The sequence below is a fragment of the Melanotaenia boesemani genome, chromosome 22 (genome assembly GCF_017639745.1).
Source record: "Melanotaenia boesemani isolate fMelBoe1 chromosome 22, fMelBoe1.pri, whole genome shotgun sequence".
Lineage (NCBI taxonomy): Eukaryota > Metazoa > Chordata > Actinopteri > Atheriniformes > Melanotaeniidae > Melanotaenia > Melanotaenia boesemani.
In genome coordinates, this window is record NC_055703.1 from 15,893,019 (window position 1) to 15,918,016 (window position 24,998).

Here is a 24,998-nt window from a genome sequence, read left to right on the forward strand (position 1 = left end):
AAAATAGACTGCATTAATATCAGTTATGTAACTGAACAAGGTGTGCTCTTTCACTTCTATTATAGCATCAGATGTGCACAAATCAACACATTAGAAGGCGTACCTTTTCACACCCTAGCTCAGATGGAACTAAATGTGTTTGTGAAAGCTCATGTCTGCAGTTGCTCCAGAAACATTGTCAAATTCATTTTTGCCTCACAGATATCATTAAGATAAGCAGGAATTCTGAATCAGTCATGTTGTTTTGTCACCTTTAGTTTACTTTGCTGTAATGTATTCATTTAGCTTGTACTCCAAAATAGTTAAGATGTGTAATATATATATATATATATATATATATATATATATATATATATATATATATATATACACATATATATACATACTTCATTTACAGTGGGGCTTATTAAAAAGTGATGACACAAGATGTCTCAAATTCCCAGACATTTGACTCAGCAGACCAGCATTAGGACCTTTAGGAGACAAATGTTGGCCCCCTTCTTGTCTGATATGGGATTCTATGAGCTCATCAGTACAGGATCTTGTCATATTTTCTGTTACATGATGCAGAAATATGTTTTCAGTTGGTGAAAGGTCCAGACTGAAGGCACCTAAGTCCAGTATCTGAACTCTTCCTCTACAAATCCATGCTGTTATATTAGACGCAGTGTGTGCTTTGGCACCATCTTACTAAAATACAGTATATGAGGTGTTCCCTTAACAAGATGCCACCTGGAATGGTGTATGTTGCTCTAAAACCTGTACATACTATTCCTTATTGATTGTGCCTTTTAAGCTGTGCAAGTTGCCAGCTTCTTTAGCATTAATACACCCTTATACCAGACATGCAGACTTTTGAACTGAGTGCTGGAAACAAGCCAGATAGTCACTCTCCTCGGAAACAGTGTCCATCATGGGGCGGACACAGTTTATATGACATGGATATGTTCTTATTAAGTTAATAAATTAATTTATTATTGAATAAACGAAACAGAGCCTTACTGGCAGCTGGCAACCCAAAACTCTATCTTTATGGCTTTTATTTTCTAACAGGGTTTAGCAGATTAAACTATTCACCTTTTGGTCTGAACAGTTATGGTCAGAATTTGCATGTACAGCAAATGATTCTAGCTTCCAATATTTTAATAACAGCATGTATAAAACCTTAATACAATGCATAATTTGACCATAAAACCCTCTCACCACATATCCAGAAAGCACAGAAGTATGTTGTATCAATCTTGTGCCATAAACAAAGACTTTAATAAATGATAAATACTGGAAAAAAAAGCTCACTAGGAGGATTAAAATGCCAGCATATCTTGCAGGGATCCTTCTTTACTTATCCCTTTTGTGAAGGAGAGCTTAGCCCAATGTGTTGCTCCTTGTGGTATGGCAAGAATAAAGAAGAAGAAAGAAAAAAAAAACGTTCAATGTTCATTAATTAAATTGAGCTGTTTTTTCCACAGGGCATTCTTTTACCTTCCAAGTAAAGTAAAAATGGTTTGTGGTATCTTTTGCTATTTAAATAATCTAAAACATGTAGAAAAATGTTTGTGTGCACACCTGCAGCTATTCATATCCATACTGAGGTATGGTCAAAGTTTTAATGCCAAACTGGATGGTTCACAGGCTCAAAATCTCACTGAAAATGCAGTTACAACCAGATCTCAACAACAACTAGTTTCACCAACAATGTTGTTGTCCAAGTGCCTTCTTCAGAACAAAGATTTTCACAAATCCTTGTCCATATTTCTAGGTGCAATTTCGGTCCAACTATGAGACAAGAACGCTGTTTTGGAAAGAATCAAATGTATGAAAACAAACAGCAAGGCTGGTTGGTCCAAACAAGATCTGCTGACAACAGTAGCATTGGTTTCATGGTTGTATCCATACCTGTAAAGCTGTATTGAGACTCCACAACTCAATTGCTGCTATTGTGGAGCGCCCTAAAAAGGCTAGACAGGATCTGTGACAATATCAGAGTCCTTACTGGATCTGAAAGAGTCTGATGGTTACACCAAGCACCTACAGCCAATATTAGACAAGGAAATTAAATCAGAGATTAAAAGACCACATTAGATCAACAGAATGGTAAAGGGAAAAATGATGCTTGGACATTTTTTTTTTTTATAAACTCAAAAATTACTTTACTCCGATATGGCATCTTGCATATACTCAAATGTTCAGTGGACTATTATTTGAAATAGATGGTGATGTACCCATTTATTCAAACAGCAACAGGGGTAAACACCATTTGAAACTGCCAATATGTGGTCCTCCTAAACAGGATTAATAACATGTGCTTACACACTCCAGCCCTCCAGCTAGCTTGCAGCTCTCTACTTAAAAGGATAGAGACCTGTCATGCTGCCATGTTTAATTCTATAACAGTAATAAATATTACTCAGTAATACTTTTGTTGATAATATTTTGATACAACCAAAATCACCTCATATTAAACTTTGTATGACCTGATAATTGCTTAAAGGGGATGCTGTTTAATCACTAGTACCCAAGCTGTGTGCCTCATTAGTCAAACTGCACAAATTAAATATGACCCATAATTAACAGTTATTCTCAGTCTCGCGTGAGTATAACACTTGCAAAGCTCTGCTTTACCAAATATCTTGATCTAAAACTCAGTTTCCCTTATTTTGCCCAGTTATTTAAATTATTTCTAGCTCATATTGTGAATCCATTTGCACAAATTATAGTAGGTATAAACAAGCTACGAGAAAAAAAAGTAAATTTACCTCTAACTATCAATCCCACTTGCCTCCTCATCACTGACAGCCATTTTTCATTCTCATAAATACTTCCTAAATAGATCATGCAAATTAGGCTATGAATTAGCGGGAGGGATCGTGACAATGTGCTCTCCATCTGTGGCACTGCATGTTCGTGTTACCACATCTATAATTGACAATCACTGTCATTGTACCGCATTTCAAAATGAGCTTCAGATTTGGCCCCAGCTGCATAAATTAAGACACGTGCTGTTACTTAATTGCTCCGATTAGCATGAGCTCTGCATCAGAGCTGGGATGCTAATCATGGTAGCAACTGGATTCAGAAAAGTCACTTTCAGTTATGCACTCCTTTGCATTAACCTGACTGCAACTGAATGAAGTCCAGGGTCATGTTTTGTAGATTTTAAGCGCAATCTCACCAATTCAGACCTTGTACTATTTATGGATCACTTTTGACACAGTGATAGTTTGAACTGCATGCTGACCACCACACAATATGCTATACTATAAAGTTCAATGACAGACAAAGCTAACATTTTAGGTTACTGTTTGCACACACAGCATTTGAGCTTCGTCTCTTTTTCCCCCCATGTGGTAAATGAGACTTGAAAATAAGCAGCTGCATTAAAAAGTAAAACATTTGGTAGTTCCTGATCAAAACAGTTGCTTACATAAATTTCTATTTTACTATTTCAAAGCTGCAACACACACCCCCACCTTCACACGTCTCTGTTAGAACTTGCTGCATCTGCAAATCTTAAGCCCAAATGGTAGGGATAGGGAAGGATTTGGGTCTGGGAGTTTTTCAGATAAATTCAGCACCACTTAGTAATCTCACAATAGTATAGATGTCTATGCATTTTTAACCCATCAGTTTGGTTTGTGGTATCTGGGTTTGGTTTACCATTTGTGCTAGCACCATCATGCAGTAATAACATGTTTCAGGGGTTACTAAGTGTCATTTGCATTCAATTCTGTGAACATGTAGTTCCTATTGCACCTTCTTTTTTTACATTCTTCATAGGGGATGGGAATGAAGTAGCGTTGGTTCAGCACTTCGATCAATGGTCCATAGGTGTAAAGCAGGAAGCCCTCCACAATGAGGATGTGAGTTTCCTCCTCCTTGTGGTGTTTATTCATGTTGATATGCGCCATTATCAGTGTTGTTAACTGTGATGTGTAAATAAAGAGTTATTGCTTGTTACAGTTAGTGGGTCTGCATCATTTATCATCCGGGCAACCTAATGTTTAGAGCCAACTCCTTGTTCACCCCTTTTAAAACGCATGGGTGGAACAAACAAATCGAGTCGGTATTGCCAATAAACTTTGACACTTCATGCTGTGTAAAATCTGAGTTGTTAAAAGGAGAAAAAACAAAAACAAGGCGCCCAGAATTCTGTTGCGGCTAATTGTGGAGTGTTGTTGTTTTTGTATTCGTGTTTTGGCTTTTGTATTGCTGTGACACATCAGGGCCACCGTACAAGTGCTAATAATCACATTGCACTCATACATAGATTGTGTTACTAACTTGAGTCTGAAGCAGTTAATGAGTATCCTGGTTTTAGTTACATTTTTAAAAAGGAATCTGCATAGCAAGCAGCATTAGTTAATCAGTAATGCAAACCAGGGGATTAGAGAATTACCTATTACAGTTTAAACTAACAATATGTGACAGACAGAGCTGTTTTCAATTTTTTAAACACCAACATATCCAACATACAGCTTTATATTACATAATCTGACATACACTGCATTAATAAATTGATTTTTCCTCCCTTTGAGGCTGAATGAGGAACATTGGATAGGTAAGTAAAAGATATGTCATGAACCTGTAGACAGCACTGGCTGGAAAAGTAGTAATTTGCTCTTAGAAAAGCAGACGAAGCAATATGAAGAACGGTCTATATCTGCTTCCTTCTCAATCATTTTTAATACTGCTTCCTCTTGTGGATGGCATGAAGTCATGCATGACTTAATTGAGTCATTGTCTCTCCTTTGGTGCAGAATATAGACATCAAGCAGTGCTGATAAGACACTAAAACAGGCAGCCATGTGAATCCAGGTGAGAACAACTTGCAAGACAAGGACAAAAAAAATTATTTAGAATGACGGACTGCCAGTTTAACCGCTTTTAACAGTTGGGTGTTTCAGTAGTTGAGCTGGCGTAGCAGGCTAATGGAGAACAGGAAGAAGATTAAATGACAAAAAGGTTTTTAGGTGTAGATAGTGACTGAGATGCTAGAGGGGGTTGTGATCAGCTAGAGGGAAACCACCTCAATAGTCCAGGCATTAAACAGATCAGTTGGGTGTAAAGTCAATTTAGCTTGGCATTAAATCAAGGTGCATTATGAGTGAATCAGCATGATGAAAAGGTATGGCCAGTTAATATTATGCAATATTTTCCATTCCATTTCCAGTTCAACACCACACAGCAGAGCATCTATAGAGGTTAAAACTCACTAATCCTAACACTTATCTCATAGCTGGGCTTTAATCAGATTTCCTATGACACATAGTTAAATCAGTTTATATTTCAAAAGCTGTTGTGTCTGAACTACATTCAGGATCTTCTATAACTTGACTTTAATGTTGCTAAACTGCAGAATGCAGAGTTTGAAACCAACTTTATCAAAGTCCCACAGCTGTAGTTAGTAGATAGAACAATAACATTGAGGAAATCAACCACTGCACTTTAGTACAAACACATACAAATTCATAAACATCCAGGACTAAATAAAGCTTTGTCCAGTCCTTTCTTCACATACGATCTATGAAAACAAAAAACAAATGTGACCATATCACAGCTTTGGAGATAATTTCATTCAATGTGCTCATATTGGCATCATTATAATGCATTGTAGCAACAATATTAGCGGCTGGTGAAATATTTGTGCATTAGATCCACCATGAAAGATTCAATTATGCCATACAGTGTTATCACTGAGGAACATGCTCCAGTTCTGCTACCACAGCATGACACAGAGCCAGCTTTTGTGCCAGTTTAAGACAGACATGATGCCAGTCGAGAGATGTGCATGTCTGTATGTATGCATGTTATTCACCCTTGGATAAATTCTCCAGTGACAGAATGGGCAGGATCCAACAGCTGCAGACATCAGCTTCAGGGCCAAACAAAATTCTGCTGACAGGCACAAAGAGCTGACAAAGGGCTAGCTCTCTATTGATACACAAGACACTCGCTAAGATCCCACTATGATAAGATGAGGCAGCTAAAAGATAAGCTGATAAGATCAGCAGATGGCTGGTCTCTTTTCACAAAAAGGGAATTTGTTTTGCACCAAGCATGTTGTGTTATGCATTGTTTTATGGGAATATGGTGATTTTCTGAGGGGGTCCCTTGACAAGACTTTTTGTGCTTCGGAGCACTTTTTCTTTTCCAGGAGGGGTCAAAGGGAGAAACAGGAATTATAGCACATACCCCACAAATTATAACACAATCAGTGGTCAAAGCAATACATGCAAATGACTGCAATGAGAATGCATGAGACATTACATACAGCTGGCATCATGACCAGACACACCAATAGTCTGAAAACTGCATATATTAGGAAATAAAGACTTTAAAAATCAGCTGCATTGACTAAATATCTTACCATACATAAGGAATATGGAATCCTGTTGGAGTTCCTCTTGTAATCTGATACAGACCTTTTACTATTCACTTCAACAATACCGATTTGAACTTACACCACTTACTAAATTTCAATCTTGAATACCAAGTTGGTTAAAAAAATAAAAAATGTGTTGATTTTATCTCTTATTTTGCAGTGCCACGTTTAAGAGGATTAATGTTTTTTTCCGCACTCAAATATTTGTGCCTTTTCTGTGGAAATCTACAAATATGACATGCTAGAGTTCTCTTTTCAAACCAACACTGGATATTTTCCACATGCAAGATTAATTCTCTTTTAAAATATCTTTTTAAAAATTTCTGTAGCTGCCTGATAGACTGCTGTTCTGTTCCCCAGAGAGAGGTCTGACATGCAAGCTGTCAAAATCTTCAGTTCAAAATTGACAGCCCACACTGTACCTCACACGTGACGTGATGGCTCTTTTCTTTGGCAACATGTTCACAGGAGATTATGGTTTTTTTTTTTCTTTTTTTTTTTACTGGTTATCTGCCAAAGACTGCCACCCCAACCAAGAATTTCATTTAACTGCTTCTTTCTTGAAGGGTTTTTCTTGAGAGAGAAAGAAAAAGAAAAGAAAGATCAAATAAATACGGATCTATCCATGTTCCATACCCGCTCATTCCAAAACAGGGTTGCAGAGGGGAGTCTATCCCATCGCCTGCTAGGCAAGAGACACGGTACACCCTGGGGAGGTCGCCACTGTGTATGCATGCATGCACAACTGAATATTAAAACAGTCATTTTAATGCACAATTTGGTATATAATGAAGCTTCTTTAAAAAAAAAAAATGCAATGTAACAATATGCTATTCTTACAGGAATCATTAATAGTGCATTGTTATCAGATAACCCATATTATTCTGGTGTTTATGGAGTATTTTATAATGCCAAACTAATGCCAGGTGCTTCACGTGCACAGCTCCATTCCTCAGAGGAAGCTAAACAAATTAAAAAAAAAAAAAAAAGAAAAAAACACACGTCCTTTTAAAAGTAATCAGTAACAAAGACAAGCCATTATGCCTGAACTCTGTGTCTGCCAGACATCAACAATCTTAACACTATACTTTTGGGATACAAAACACCTATCACTCTCCCCCTTTACCTGTTCGCCACTCACTTCCACTTTCTCTTTCCAACCAGTCACTCACTCAAGCACCCTATTCTCCTTCTTCACCCAGAACTAACTACTGCACCATGAATTTTAAGGGTCTGTTTATATTCATCTGCAGACAATCACACAAAAAGCTGCTAGAACGGGGACATGTTGGCATTTACTTAACTCCTCAGAAAGTAAACTTTCCAAAGTCTGTTCAAAACATGAGTGTATAGGCAACTCATGGTTAGGCAAAGACATTAAACTCCAGCAAGCTTGATGACAACAGCTACAAGACTTCTTGAAACCTGAACTGACTTAACTGACTTCATAATGAGGTTGTCCCCTGCGGCTGAGAGATTACCTTTTAAAAAGGTATTAGCGTGATCAGTTTCTGTCAGCTCGCATTTGTACGTCTATTCCTCAACATTAGGAGACGTGATGAGAAGCTTAAGAAACAATAGTTCCAACATGAAGCAGCTCACTGGATTTCAGGTATCCCACAGAGCTTCTCTGTTCAAACTGATGTATAGTGCCTGGTTTGTGAGTTACAACTCAATGCTCATTTTAAGTGGTCAACTAAACAGTCCAAATATAATTTCAGAGAATCTATTTGTTTTTTTTTTTTCCTTCTTGTTTCTGTCTGTTCAATTATCTTCCATGTCCTCTACAAAAGCAAACAATTTGATTAAAAGGAAAGAAAAAAGGAAAAATGCCACTGAGACAGAAATCCTATTTCAAGCCCAGATTGAACACAGCTGCAAACACAAAGTGAGGCATGTTCTGCAATGCCTGAATTTCTCTCTCTGCAGGGAAAGTGTTATCTTCTCATAGACGGAGCAAGGATCTGATGTTCTTATATTACCCTAAAGTCTGCACATCTTTATGTACACATACAATTCATAATGATTTATGAGCGTGGTCAGTGTAGTAGAACCCCACTGATGACCTACTCTTGAGTTATTTTTTTAAAACATTAATCGTGACTGCTATATGTAGGTGTCAGAACAAATAGCGCATCAGTTTGCTAGAGCTGTGTTCTTGATGGCAGAGGCCTATTTTAACAAGATAATCATCATGCTGCGCTGCAAAAACTGAATACCACACACAAATCCAAGTTGCCTCCTTAATCCTCAGCTGGCCTTCTTTCCACAGCCATATGGAGATTGTCATGCTATTGGTCAAATTTTATGTGAATGTTTAGCCTAATGAGCAATAAATCTTAAATTTTGAAGTAGGCTTTTGAAAAAAAAAGTGCCATCAGCATCCAGTGACAAAACTGAAAATTCACATTTTGTAAAATACCTTTAAAGGGCCTGCCGCCAGCGATCATAGCAATGAATTAGTCTAAGGCAGAGATCTGCAACCTGTGGCTCTGGACCTTCCACAATGGCTCTTAATACATGGATATAAAGGCTACAGAACTAACTAATGTTTTTAAATATAGAAATAATAAGAAATTAGGGGTTTTAGCAAATTTTCTGTTGTTTTTTCTGGAATAATTGCATTGAATTTACACATAATTACATAAAAATACAAATAATATCTATTTTCCTAAAAATAGAAATGAAAATGTGGTTCTTCAAAAATGACAAATTTCCTACTTTTCAAAAGGCCTTGTAACATTTGCGGCTCTAAACAAGTTTTATTTAGCTGGGCTGACAAATGGCCCTTTGGATTGGTTGCCAACACCTGGTCTAATTACGCAACAAAACAGAGGATTGGTAGTACAGATGGTACAGTGATAATACTTTATGGCTATAATGCATGGATTTATTTCCTTTTTCCCCCTCATGCTTTATCTTGCTTGACATCATCATAGCTGCTGCTGGAGGAAACTAGATGTTTTTTCTTTGTTGGAATCTCAAGGAATCCCATATTTGAATCTCTGACATATGAACATCATTTAGAAGCCACTGTTGAAGATAACCTCATGATTAGATTGTTGTTTGCCAACCAGTGATGCCACAGCATGAAATTAAGTAATTTTACTGCAACCATAAACTCTGGTTCATAGTCAACATTTTTTTCTCATTTACAGTATACCTTAAAAACTTTAAAAACTCTGGGACCTAAAAGGTTAAATGCTGTCTGAGCTTTATGATCAGAATGTACCTCAGTGGATGCTAATGCTGTTTACATCTGTGTGTAGAGTTGTCAACTAGTCATTTGGTCACCCAGGATACATGCTGCTACCAGGAGGCAAAACAGCCTTTTTTTCTGGGCAGTTGAGGCATGATGTTGCAAGATGGTGAACGATGAAGAACAGGGCCCGTTTTTGTACACTAACGAAGACTATGAATATGCATTTCTGTCAAAAGATACCGCTACATGTTACTAACTAACCTTTAGATGAAAAAAGGTCAAAACTAAAAACCACTTGAACCACCTTTCAAATGCCAGTTGCTTTCTTGGATTAAGTGCCCTTCATCTAAAAATTAAAAGCTTGGTAACCATGGTAACAAAAACATGGAATAATTTCCATTTTGTGAATCCAAACTACTTTACACAAAACTTGTCAATTTTTAATTTAGGTCTTTACTAAGTCTGACATCCTAATTGTTTTCACTTGATTAAAAGACAAAAACGAACTGAAACCGCCGCCGAGCGTCAAAAGAGAAATTATAAAAATTGCTCAAGTGGATTTTAAATTATGACAGTCGCATGTTTTTTGCTGGATTCAAGAGATCACATTTTATATTAAGCCTTCAGTGTTACTTTGAGTAGTTTTACCCTCATTACTTCCTATTCCAAGAACTAAAGTTTTATCACAAACTGCTGTGCCCTTATTCACAGAAGCCATCTGTGAAATACAGTGCAAGGTCATATTTCATAAACCTGCATGACACTATCGGTCTAAGTGTTCAAATGTCTAATTTGCATGATTTAATTAGACCAGTGCAAAAGCAGAACACCACTCAGACTCAAAATCGCCTTGGTTGTGAATCACACATGTGTAAAATGTTGTCAGACATGCAGGAACTGAAGTTTTCAAGAAACTAAACTATTTTATAAAGAAAAAGACAGAATGGAATTCATCTATATATCTATTTTGGACATTCAGAATAATTGTCTTATTCATACTCAAACGCTTGTTACATTTAAAAAAGTAAGCTCACAAATCATCATTTGGAATCTGGTATTAACAGAGCATCTCACACCACAATTTTCAAGGGTTGAACTAAATAGGAACTTGAGATAATGAGCAAAAAAATGGGATATGCAACAGTAAAGGGAAAGAGAGCCAGACAATGAAGTGCATGGACCTTTTAAAGCTATTTTAAAAAAGTATAAAGTTGAGTTTTCATGTCTAGCTAAGACTTAAAGACTTGCAGCCTTTAACTCACAGTACATTGATATTTTTGTATGTTTGCACTTGAGCTTGGGCCTCCACTTGACTGAATATTAGTTTGTCGTTAAAAAAAAAGATGTGTTAGAAGCGCAGGAACATCTGACAGCAATTTAGTGATGAGAGAGGGTTTTTGACAAATGCATACAAGGAAAGAAACAAAAACTATTCGAGAAAAGAACAGAGAGCTTCTTTGGTGCTGGAAATTTGACCATGGCCTTTCCGTGAATAGAAGCAGAAGTGGATTCACAGCTCAGCATAACTGGTCCTCGCTGTCTTCCTGGATTAGTGCTGAGGCCAGCAAACAGCTCTTCATCGCCTTGTATCCACCAGAGAGGACGTTTTAGCCTGTGTGAAGAGCTCACACTGGGACACACATAAATGCACACAAACTGCTCATTCAGAAACATTTCACCAGGGACGCCGATTAGAGCAACAGATAGTTAATCATTACAAAAAGTGTTGATGCTTTTGGGAGTTGTGTATGTGGGTTTGTGAGAGCTTCTGCAGGCAAAGCTCATGCTGACACTGTGAATGTGTTTCTGATCCATTTCTGGTTTTCTTCCTGTATAAAAAAGTGAAAGAAGTCATGAATGAAAAACCTCACTCATGTAACACAAGTGTGTTCAGAATTTCAGCAGATGGCCTGAAAATGTTTGCTTTTAGATTTGTGACATGAATATTGTCCTTTACCCAAATGAGTAACATATAAATAAAAAAAATTTCAGTTTTTTTAAATTAAATTAGTCTATTTCTCCCCTATAAAATCTGGAAACATTGAGGTCCTCAGACATGTGACTCCGCTGTAAATTTGGATCAAAATCATCATATCAAACATTTAAAGAGTCCTTAAAAACACACACCTCATTTAGAAACCAAGAAAGCAACTCACCAATCATTATGTCAGTGTGCCAGCTTGTACAAAGAACTGAAGGAGCAACTGAAGAGTAATGACAACTTATTTTGCTTTAAATTATCAATGTGATTAACATCTACACATGAAGCATGTTAGAATGGTAACAGACTTGAAGTGTGTGCATAAACACCAGTTATAAATGATGGGCTTATCCTCAAGCAGTACCATATCTGGTGATAGCTTGTATATGTCTGTCTATAACTGTTTATGTATCTAAAAATTTGTTCACATAACAGCCCTTGGCAGTAAGAATAAAAATAAGTAGAGCCTATTACCCTATAGGGTATTAAATATTCCATTTCCCCATTCACTTTTAACATGAAGATCCTCAGGTTTTTGACTTGTTTTGGTAATAAAACATTAAGGCAAGTGTTGTTCTGAAGATCTAATTGTAGTGAGCACTAACATCACAGATTAAAAGTCATAGTGGAAAGTTAAGATTTTAATGTCTCTGCAATCACAGTAATTAGTGTGTTCATCATTTGATGATGCTTCACACAAACTCTCATGTAATCAAGACATTTACAACCTCAAATGAAAATGGTTTTCCTCTGCCTACCTACTTGGTGCATGCAAAGCATGAAATAGCTTCTGGTTTGAAACATACCATTAAACAGGACATAAAATATTCATATCACCAGAGGCATGCTGCAAATGTGTCGCAAGTGGCGTTTTTAAACAGATCAGTGTCATGAACACTGACCCACACATCTATTTTAATAGTATGAGATTTTATCTTAGTATCCTAACATATAAATTTATTCAGTAGCTGGATTAGATGATGCAATTTTTCTAATTAAGTGCGCAAGTTTGTAAACTGGCAAATAAAGTTTAACAGCATATTTCACCAACAAGCTAAATGCATCAAGTCATGCAAGCACCATTTAGATAACAGAAAGGTGTACAGATAAATTCTGAAAATTACTCATATACACTAGTTAGACTGATCTCCACCAGATTACCAGGGAAGTCTAAATGCAGTGGAGCTTTGAAGACAGCATTAAATTAATCATTTGGAATATTATCCGTATCCATATGCTAAAAAGGTGTGAATAAATGCAGTAATCTGCTGCATTTCATTGCTCATTTCTGTTCACTCTGAGCAACTACCATCAAATTGTACAAAGAGAAGATCAAAAGGCAAGCAGAGTGCTGGATGACATCCGCCTCCATTAGCCTGTAAGCACTGGTAGATCTCTCTTTTCCCCCGCTTCAAACTGCTACACATTCATCACACATTATATTGCAGCTCCAGAAATCAGCAGGCAGCATACCACTCTTAATGGAATACAGACAAGGCAAGCTACATGCAAATTAATATGCCTCACCGGGGTGAAGACTTAATAGAGGCTTATGATTGACCCACATTTAACAAACTCTCACAGGGTAAAATGTATCTCTGTGGCAGCACTCAATTTTCCTCACTGACAGCGACCATTCAAATCCCCTTTCCCAATCATACTGTTGCCTTGGAAACACCAGCGGCTGCCAGGCAGTCATTTAAAAATTCCAAAATGAAGCGTCTGGATCTGTGCAAATTCCAGCAGTGGGAATACTCTGTCAGAGTCACACGGGTCAAACAGATTAACACACATCACCATATACTGCTAATTTTTTTCAGTAGAACCTTGTTTTGTAAAATGGTCCATTAAATGATCATTTTGTTTGATCTGAAATGACAAAGGAAATCTGAATGAGGGAACAGGATTATGCTGTATTTTCATGGTTTAGTTTTTATAAAGTGCCTCTACAGCCCAGACAATATTCCCTGGTTATGCATGCAGTATGCTAAGCAGCTGAGTTTGTTCATTCCAGTTATTTTATCACCGCTGTTGTGAGGGAACAGGGCTATGTACTGGCCAGACATGTTAATTTGATCGCTGTGTGATTCTCAGCCTCACAGGAGAAACAGTATAAAGATTCACTGTGAACAAACATCTATGATTCCACATTAAGGGACAGCAGTCTGGGTCTATTAAGGAAAATAGCCTTTTGAGGTTCTTGTAGCAGCTGTCACTGCAGATTTTGACAATACAAAGACTTTATGCATGGACATTTCTTAGGACACATTTAAGAACATAAAAAATGGTTTATGTGGAGCAACAAATGCCAAGTGGAGGAAATTAATTTAGGCGTCTTATACCAATATTAAGTCCGTCAGAAAAAGCAAAAATTAAATGCAACATCAAGCATATGATCATAAAATGACAGCTTTTTGTTATAGGCAAACTACATAATGATTAGGTTTTTAAAATTCCCAGTAGTTCAGTAAATGTCTGAATACATTTTTTTAAATAGCTTAATAAAACATTGCCTCACACAATTAATATAAACACCATTTTCAGACATGCACTGCTTTCCACCTAATTAGGAGCAACTGAGCATGAATGCAAGAATGAATGAATGAGCATGTCGCTTTCAAGTATGAATAACCCCTCATCTGCCTCTTTGTAATATTTTGTAGATATCACTTTCCTTGTGGTACAAGTGTGAATTGCAGAAGCCAAATTAATAGACAGGCACACATACAAGTAGTAGGTTAATTTGACAAATACTCAACTATTCAGAGGAACCTGAAAGATTTTCAGAGCAAAGATGAGAAAAGTTAAGAGAAACTGATGAGACTAGTAAGCCTTTAGCACAAACATGTATTTTGATAAATGTGGGGTTTTCTTCAGTTTGCTCCCATCATCCACATGCAAAGCAAACCTATTGAAAAGGTATAGCTATGTAATACGGTAAAGCTACTCATACAGCAGTAATAGTGGAGACAGTGTCCTCAAGGGTAAGTGCTGTGAAAATAAATAAGTAGGCATTTTAATTTTATACCTCAATTTACTGTCCAGTAGGAATAATAAATATGCATTCTATGGCTCTTTTGGTCCTTTTTTTACACATATGTCAGAGGAACAAGACAAAAGTGACCACTATAAATGACTAGAAATGCCTCAGCTAATAGGATTATTTCCTTTTTACAGATATGTCTAGAAGAAATATCTGACATTTCATTACAAAAATAGCTAACTAACTACTGACCTCAACCAGCTGCTGCACAGTCCACATGAACCTCCTCCAAATCAAAATTATTTTGCATGCACGTTCTTTAGGAGAAGTCGTCAACCTGTCCAAGGTGTTATATGACAGCTGGATTTCAGCATCCGCATGACCCTGAACACGATGGAGTGATAAAAATGGGTGAATCAGGATGGAAAACCTCACTAGTGTTGTCTTTTAAAAAGATCAAACTTTCTGGTCCTGTTTTCAATTCAGACAAAGTCAACATGTGCTGCCTACACTATGTTACCATAGAAAAAGCACAGGGTACACTAATTGTACCTTTTCTTGACCACAAATACCACAGGAGGCCCAAACGGTACATTACTATCCAGATTTGGAACAGCCTGTGCTTTGCCACAGAAATTAGGGCAAATTAATGGTTTCCCTTCCTGTTGACGATTACTTTATGACTGATAAAAAGAGGTCAGTGATAGTAGGTAGGTGTCCAGAATAACTAGATAAGTACCCACAAACATTGGACATACCCTGCTTCCTTATGAAAGTTAAGCATGCAACTTTACAAAAACTTTTGTGGAGACTCTGCAAGTAGTCCTTAGTAAAATTTTTGAGGATAAATGTCTGTGTGCCAGAATTTAATAATTAACAAAAGGTATTGGAACAGCAGCTTATGCAAAACAATTTTTCACCCTTTCCTCCTTCTGGGAAATTAAAGTAGCTATTCAAACCAAGAGTGTCAGTGTTGTGTTTAAATGATAGTTGCTAACCTTTCTACTCTGTGGATTGTAAAAGGACAATACATTTTTTTCCAAAATAACCCTTTGACTTTGGATTACAGATCTCCTGGGACTGCTTTGCAAATACTTCAGAATTGTTGGGGTGTTGGTTACTCTAAAAACTATAGAAGACATTGTCATTTAAAAAAATATTGCACAAGATAAAAGAAATTGCTGTGCAGCAACAAAGAATGTTCCTCTACACATTCACCTCAGTTATATAGACAGGTTCTTGTTTCCATACAGGAAATTTAAACATTTTACTGAGACCATTAATCATTGATGGATGTCAACGTCAGATTAGATCTCTGGCCCATATGATCAAATACATTATGGAAGACAGGGAACATCCTTAATTAATTTGTTAATGTAACCAGGTTACATGAAAGGATCTGCCAGATGGCCCACTTGTTGAGTGGGTGTCAGAGTGTGCATCAGTTTTTGAAGCAAGATAACTCTTAAAGGTATAAGACATAAATGTGATATTTCTTTATCTCTGTATTAATCTATACTAAATTATAATTACTATATCATTAAAACACTGAAATAAAAAGTCTTAGAATCCAAAATAAAGAACAGATAACGTTGCAAAGTTTTATTGATAAGAGTTGGGAGTTAATGACTAATTAAAATGCAAAACTTTTTCAAACTGACACTGACCACAGTTCATTTCTTCAAACCCAACCATGAAAGATTCATTCCTTTTGTGCTGAAACACAGCAAGCTTTGCATATTCAATCTATCCCTCTTCAAGTTTAAGGCACCCTTTCCCAAAACAGCATCAAATATTTTGACATGTCAAATATTAAAGGCTTCACAGACACACCAAAAAAAAAAACCCATATCCATGATGAGAAAAAAAAACAAAAAACACACACACACAACAGATGATGGGCATGTCCCCTCTCATAACAGGAGAGCATTTTAACATCAAATAAGCACTTGAGCCCAGCGGGGCAAATTAATCATAACTGCTCTTCATATAAAACAAGAAAATAAAACCCCATTAAAATTTATTTAAACATCAAGAAAATAAGTTGAGACAAATAGTCCTTGGTTGGAATAACAGCTCTTGTTTCATGTACAGATTATGCACAAGAGTATGAAGATGCCACTGAGTAAATTATAATCTGATAAAGAAAACAGAATTGAGTGCAAATTATCTGTATAGTAAAGTATACAGGCTTAACCATGTCAGCAACATTTATCAAACGTTGATAAATGTCACTTTACCTTTACATGGTTAGAGTCAAAACAAACATGTATTTAAAAAAGCTGCTACTAAATCCACAAATCCTGAGAGATATGCATTTTCAGATAAAACGGAAAAATCTAGCAGACTACAGAAGTACAGATTGAATCCTTCAACACATGACTGTAGCAGTGTACCACACATCCGAACATTAAAATAAATACAGCATCTGAACAAATCTACAAGCGACACAAGCTTCACATTCCCAAAAGTTTAAGCTAGTACTTAAGTTTCAATTTATTGTAGCTCCTTCCAACTATGAAACATGAGGTGGGAACTGTGAACCAATGGCTGCTAAACGTTAGTCAAGCAACAAGAACAGATACACTGCAAAAACCATTAAAGCAGACCTAGACACACACAATGCAAACTGAAAGGTTTACAGTGTGTAGTTGAAGGTTAGTTTAGCATATTTAAAATTAAAAGTTTAAAAATTAAATTAAAAATGTGTTATTGTTCTACGATTATTTAAAATAACAAAAATGCTTTCTAATAATCAGTCAAAAAAGCCTCCATTAGAAGTCTTTTTTACTTGGATTTCACACAATATAAAAATACTAAATTTAAAAACAAAGTGTGAATACAGTGATTACAGTTTAATAAGTCATTTAAATTGATCATAGTTGATCTACTAAATAAAGGTGAAACCTAACTTTTATATTTTACTGTCTGGCTTGACTTTTAAAGGAATGGCATGGAGAGCTATCGGATACAAGATATTTCACACACTAAACAGCTTATGCCCCTCAAATTAGATTGCCTTTGTTCATTAGCAAAATGACAGATAATGTCAAACTGGATCATGTTTGACCTTTTAACCAGCAAACGCTTTAATATTAAATGGCAATGGTTGTTAGAGTGTGGCTAAACAAATAACAACAAACATTGATTATTTGAAATTTGTATACATTTTAGAACTGAAGTCAGTCTACGGATTGATCATATAAAAGATTTTTTTTTTTAAGAAAGAAAAAAAAATCTTTCATCATTACATTTCTGAGTGCATTAAATTAAGCTGGAACAGACACAGCCAGCCTAATCCCCTTCGGGTGTCACACTGATTCCCGCTGTGCAGACATGACTTGGGTCATTCATGTTTCCAATCACCACGGCAACAGTCACTCTGACGTGTCATTTGCTGAGCAGCATGCTTGGCTCTGGATTGCCTAACCCGATTTCTCAGTCAGTCAGTAGTTCAAACAGTATGCATCAACAAACATTTCTCCCCAGTGACCTTCTCTTCACAGCTTCGGCCAAATTGCACAAAACAACATGTTTTTCCTCTCACCTAACTCATTCCCCTCCCTTTTTGTCTGTCTCCCACTCTCCCCTTAATTTACCCTTCAACCTCCCTCAGCTAGAGCTTAGATAAAAAAAAATGGGATGACCTGCCAAAGAGAGAGGGCAATGGCAGTCATAATGATTTCTGGGATATAATTACAAAGTTGATTTTTTCTTGGCTTGATTATTTTTCATTGAATTGTCAATTATACATGTTGATTATGTGTATAAATCTTAAGGGACTCCTAATTTGACATCATTCCAGTAACTCTGGTTTGCCAAATATTTGATCTCTAGTATATCTGCTTTTAGTTAGATTGATGATTAGTCAGCCACAGAGAAGGCAGCATTCAATTACGGTCTGCCTTATCCCTGCAGCCAGCAATCAATAGCTGTATTTGCAATGAGGGTTTAGTGTTGGTTTATTCCTTCATTCATTAAAGGTATCTAGAAGGCAGAAAGGATAAAATGTACCCTTTGTATTTTTAATCCTTTGACTATATAGCTTGGCATAACACATTATGTCAGGAAGCAGCATAACAATGCAGGCTGACAGTCCACCTACAGTTTTCTACAGTTCTATAAATCCCTCATCACCAAACCCTGGTTTCTGCAGAACCTGATCCCACTTCGACCATTATAAATACAGCTTCACATTCCTTCACCCATGGCCCGAATCCAAAGAGCTCCCATTTAGTTTCATGAGCATAGCATTGCATTGTTGGAAAAGGTGAAATATCATTCCAGAATAAAATTAAATATCAGGTCATTAATTATCATATAAAGTCACTACAGTCGTATGCAGGAAATAAAAAGATTTCAAACCTAGAAAATGAAAAGATCTGCATCTTTGGCCTTAAAGTTATATTCAAAGAACAGTTTCAAATTCATCAACTAATCTCTTTTCAACAGTATGCAGTTTAACCATATTATTTCTAATTGCTTAGGATTGTAAGAAAGTATTTTTGTTTAGCACTCTTTGTTTAGCCTACCTGTTTGTTGAGGCAAACATATGTATTTGCTGCCCTCTAGTGTAGATGCATAAATATTGTACAATATCCTGAAGACCAGATTTCTTAAATGCATTTCAGATCCCTGCATTACCAAAAGTTCCACAGTCCATCTTCTTAACATGATAAGACCCTACCTATGACAGTTTCTGGTAACTGTCAAACACTAACATGTCTCCATGCAAAATTTGTGTGCATTTTAGGCAAACTGTATCAGTTTTGTTAGATTCTCATTTACCTGACTGCAGTCCTTTATGTGGAACACGTGCCCATCTGTAGAAGCCAAAGTTGTATATCTGTCAAACCTGCCTGTTAGATGTTTGGAGGAGAAGGTGGCACAAATCAGAGTTTCACCAAAGAAACAGAGCCATGTCTTATCTAGCATAATTATATTGTAAGCATAACAATTAGTTGAGAACTTGTTAAATTTTGTTTTAAAGTCTTAGTCATTACATTTTAAGTCCTATTTTGCCAAATTGTGATATTCACTCAACTATCCTAACACTGTTGAGTCATTACGTAACATTTCCAAAAACTTTATATGGCAGGACAATTATGCTATCAGGCTAACAATATTTGAATAGATGATGGCAAAGTGGTGTGTGTGTGTGTGTGTGTGTGTGTGTGTGTGTGTGTGTGTGTGTGTGTGTGTGTGTGTGTGTCATACATCACAGAAAGTGAATAATAAATATAGCACATTTATGTGATCTTTCTTAAAATTCCACAACTACAAAAGGCCAAGAAGTCAATAAGATGAGTGGGTGCTCTTTTTGCCGCCTTGAAATTAGACCACTTTTAAAAGATTTTCAAGGAAAACAGAAATAGTAAACCCCTGTAACTTCCAGCAGCAGCTAGAATGGAGTCACCAGGCTTGCTGTAACAGAAAGGTTTCATATCACAGAGATTGCTTACATTAAATGTGCATTCATTTCCATATTTTTACAGTTTGTGAAGTTGGAATTATTATTTTTATTGCGTTTTTTGTAGAGTATTGGAGTCAAGGCATAAAATGAATCTGCTATGGCATTTCATTTGCCTTCTCTGTTTGATTGCAATAAACATTAAAAAAAAATCTCCCCTGTGGCAGAAAAAAAATGTCCTTTTTTACACTTTTAAAGTGTAAATTAGCAGGGTGATTGATTGAAATATTTGCAATGATAAACCACCCTGTGCATAAGATGCTGAGTTCCCTCAGGGTTCTCTTCACCTTTTAACAACCCAAGTAGTTTAGTTGGAAAAGGAAGACATAAAAAAGATTTAAAATATGGATGTATTCACTCATTGTCAAAGCCAATAGGTTCTTAATTTAAGTAGCTATGGTGTTGGTACCTTGGTACTATTGGAATTTGATTTTAGAAGGATCAGTAACACTGTGCAGTTTTCTACTGTTTAAAGAAAAGAAACAAACATGTTGACACTAAAATCCTGAACCAAAAATGCTCATTTTACTGGCTGCATTGTGAACTGCATCATTTACATTATGAACTAACCACTGAATACATATTTAAATGTAAGAGTAGACTGCAAAAAAGATGACATTTAATGATGTCAAAAATGGAAGACAAAAATACATTTTCCACTTTTATTTCCCATTGCACAGTAATCTCTATCTACAGAATTTCTAAATTTGTTGTGGCAGCAGATAAAGTCATAAACATCCATGTGAAAGTTGCATAAAACTGTACAAGAAAATTGGCTACAATGAGAAAAATACTGCAACCCACTGATAACTGTTGAATCCAGGACAGAAGACGGCATATGGCATATAGACAGGACCCCCTCTCATTGTTTAAGTTTGTGGATTGTATCAGGTAAGAATACTGCATACTATAGTGTATGGATAAGAAACAAATCACTAAGAGATGGCAAAAAAAGAGGATGACATTGAAAATAGAATTTTAAAAAAAAGCTACAAGGGGTAGGAAAAGTAAAATACAATGAGTATAGCTAAGACAAGCTATTTTTTCCTGAAGTTGTTTTCTTTTTTTAATTTTCTTACTCTCTTCATCACCTTGGAGGTAAAGACAGAGCTACCTGTGCAGGTGGAAACAAGTCAGAGGACAACAAGTCTAGAAAGTGAAGGGCTTTTGTGCAGAGACTTAACATTTGTTGCTGAAAGGAGACCAGAATTTAGAGGTTTTCCTCTTTTTTTCCCCCATTTGTTGGTGGCTTGTCTAACAGACACTCAACAGGACAGACTGTTGACTGTGACAGACTAGGACATCAACTACCAAAACATAATAGAAATTATATCACCTAGGTTACATGGACATAGCCTTACACACGGTCGGACACACATAGATGACTACCATAAATACTGTATGAGGTGTAGTGGAATATTTCTGGTTTTAATCCAACAGCAATATAATTTAATCTGCTTGATTTAGCAACTTTTCATTACTTTAACCCTGACAAATGATGGTGATTATAATTCCAAAATGGATCTGAAGACTGTCTGCACTCCGTTTATGAAACTATACTGGATTACACTTAATACTGGAGGCCACCTAGTTCCCAGACTCATGGCCAAATGAGAATGAAATGGAAAAGTTAAAGCAACTCTTTGGTGTCAGAAAAAATATGGCCTATCTCCTCTTTTGTTGCTCGAGCAACCTCAGTGTTTACTTTCCAGTTGGTCTAAGATTGTCAAACTATTTACTTATATACAAATAAAGGTTAGAAGCTTGGTAGACAGATACACCACAGGTGAATTTTACTGCAAACATGGTAACGCAAACAAGATAAATAATGAAGGTGAGCATTTCTGACATTGAAGTCATATGTGTCTCTTGCACCATGATAAATTAATAAATAAATAGATAACAAAAAAAGGAACACAAACAGCTGTGTTCCTCATACAGACCACTGTCAGCAAGAACTGAAACAGAACTTAAAATATTACACTCTTTGTTCCCCCCAATCCCTGCATATGTGAAGAATCCAGATTTTGAGTCCAGATTTTGGAAACCTCTTAATACCCAAACAATCTAGCAATTAACACTGATCTCATCATTAATTCTGCAGTCAAGCTCACACACTAGGCCTAATAGTGAAAGCTTGTGACATCAGAGTGGGAGGGAGGCAGTCAACATTGCTTCAAATTGATAAATAAATTAATATTTCAAGCAAACATTAATTGCGTGGGGCTCATATGACCTTCCTTTCAGAATAAGGAGATCTGATGTTGCCATCTCGGTGGGATAAACGCCTTCGTATCCTTACGCTCTGTACATATTCCAGCCCTTGTCATAAGGAGGAAGTAATTTGTGCTCTTAGACAAAAATCACTTTTTCCCATTACTCAAATATCATCCATTTCCACATTAATTAAATTAAATACAGAAAGAATTACATGAATATAAAGTTCGAGCACTCTCTCACACACACGCACACACACACTAACACACTGTTGGTAATATCATGAAAGTCTGTCAGATACAGAGAAGAGTTTGGAGATTGAGCGAGATGATGAAATATCCAGTGTACGTCAGAGTGAGTTGCTTCAATCCTTGTGACTCTCTGCATAGAGACGCTTCCCCAGCACTGCCTCCGTCGGCCTTTGAGCCGTGCTCCTGTCTCCTCGAGGGACTATTCCTTCCTTTCATACTTGTCACTCAAGTACAAAAGTCTACAAGTGGATACAGCATTGCACATCAATTAGATCTATGTATATATAATGATTTATTTAGAATCTTCTTATTTCATTTGACTTTTTTTTTTTTTTGTTGTCTTTTTTTTTACTTGATTAGATATGAGTCTCTTTTTTTCTGCTGTGTTTGTCAGTTTGAATATCAGCCATGAGGGAACAGAGTGGACACAACCGTAAAGGACATTTTGGCAAATGAGAATGAAAAATCTCCAGGCGCTCGAGCCAATCTGCTACCTCGGAGGGGAGGCTGAACAGAGATAACAAAAAGACAAAAACATAAAAAAGATAGCATTTATTTATTACCTCTGAGGTTGTCCTTCTCACCCGTCATCTGTCTACTCCTCAGTTCTACCCTTAGACTGAGGTAAAAACAGTGTTCAACATTGTGCTGGGGAAGAAATTCCCAAGTGTTTCAGTGAAGAAGGCCTGGAGGGACGAATTAATGGACAGACAGATGGACAAGAGTCACGGTGAGTCCAGATGAGCCAATGGAAGGTCGATGAGATAGTCTTGTCCACAGAACGCTGCTCCTCCCCCATCACTAATCAGAACTGGTACCATTTTTTGTCTTTGCACTTCAGCATCATCTGCAAGCAAAGGAAATGTTAAAAAAATGAGATACATCATCAGCTACTGATCTTCCTGCTACTATTTAAGTTTATTTTGTATGTTTTAACAGGAGATATTATTTTTTCTCTTTTTATAGGAGAAGCTGTTTGATATCAAAGTAAATTCCTCAAATGTTGTACTGCAAATGTTTTACAGGTCATAAAACTGCTTTCTAGTGGACAAAAGTTTATAATTTCTGAAATAGTTTTAGGAAGCATGTGTCACTGTCAGTGTTCTGGAGAACATAAAGATTATGTTTGAAAACCGCTTTAGAGGGGGTTGAAAGGAAATTCCCCTTAACATGGTTGGAAAAGACTAAAGAATTTAAACTTTTTGACAAATTGTCTTACCTCATGGGCATGTTTGGAAAAAGAATCTGCGCTGGCCATCATGGCAGCTGTCCTCTCTTCCAGTTCGCCCAGTTTCTGACCCCTTTCATCCAGCGCTATCCGAGCACGTGCCAGATCTCCAACCACGCCTGAAGCAGCACCCTTCATGCCCTCAATACCACCTGGGCCAGGAATGTGCTGAGCCAGACTTCGAGATGCTTTTCCAGCTGCCAACTCTCCAACTGAGTGAAGGAAAAAGGTGGAGAAAACCAGACAGGATGCTGTATCTACCTGTAGGGCATAACTTTATGTAGAGAATTATGTACAGGATGTTGGCTTACATAGTTCCTCTCTGTCCAGTGACTGTGCTCCTCCTCCAAAGAGCCCTTTGAAGAACCCTCTGTTGGGAGCTTCAGGTGTTTCCACTGGTGTAAAAAGTTCACCTAGCAACTCCTGAAACATCCATGCAGATTACTGCACTGTATGATAGTAAATACAATTTGATTGCATTGAACTATTCGTGATGTATTTTTTGTCAGTTTTAAGATTTTATACATCAGGATGAGATAAAATCAGGTCTTGAAACTAGGTAAATACAACTTCAGCTACATAACATAAGACATACTAGACAGTGACTTGCCATGCTGCACATCACTGCTGGTGTCTTTCCTCCTCGCATATCTTATGTTCTCATAGCAGGTCATATGTTTACATTAAAACAACTCACTTGTAAGTTCTCACAGGTGTCCTGACTGTAAGTGATCCTCTGAATCTCAGTGGGGGAGCAGAGGTACATGGCCTGGCCCAGGTTGGTGAAGCAGAATGTCCTGGCTATCCGCATGTTTGTCAAGGGCAGGTAGTTTACATCCATGAGCGGTCTCAATCCTGGTACACTGCACAGGAGAAATGATATGAAATCTTAAATCCATGGTATACAATAAATAAATAAATAAATAAAGTAATTGGGTAAGTAAATTCCATTGTCTAGCATCGCTGATTGTTTAGCTCTGTAACAACCTCACTGCTAGTGCCACTTTAGTTGTCCCAGACGGTACAAGAGAGCTAGTTTATCAAGCTTAAATCATGATAATGACTTTTCTAACATTGTATGCAACATATTTAAATCTCCTGAAACTTCTGAAGACAGATTTCTTGCAGTGACCAATCAGAACAGGCAAACGCATTGAGCACATTTGCACAGAAAGATAAATCCACACAGACATGCAGACAGCAGGCTAGCCTTGCCTTGTCAGACACCCTTATGGACGGCAGTTCTGTCTCTCTCTTCCAAGGATGTGAAAATTGATAAGGATG

General features: G+C 36.9%; 1 protein-coding gene across 4 annotated transcripts in view; it reads right to left on the bottom strand.

Moving 5' to 3' along the window:
* Positions 1-20,666: 20,666 nt before the first annotated feature.
* Positions 20,667-24,998, bottom strand: part of stxbp5a (syntaxin binding protein 5a (tomosyn)) — a 98,456-nt gene continuing 94,124 nt past the window's right edge. For all 4 annotated transcript variants that reach the window (XM_041976039.1, XM_041976038.1, XM_041976037.1 and 1 more), the window contains 4 exons: positions 24,412-24,577; positions 24,026-24,137; positions 23,706-23,926; positions 20,667-23,333 (listed from right to left, as the gene is read on the bottom strand). In XM_041976039.1, coding sequence (XP_041831973.1) covers positions 23,292-23,333; positions 23,706-23,926; positions 24,026-24,137; positions 24,412-24,577 — 541 coding nt within the window. In that variant the 3' untranslated portion in view covers positions 20,667-23,291. The remainder of the gene's footprint in view (positions 23,334-23,705; positions 23,927-24,025; positions 24,138-24,411; positions 24,578-24,998) is intronic.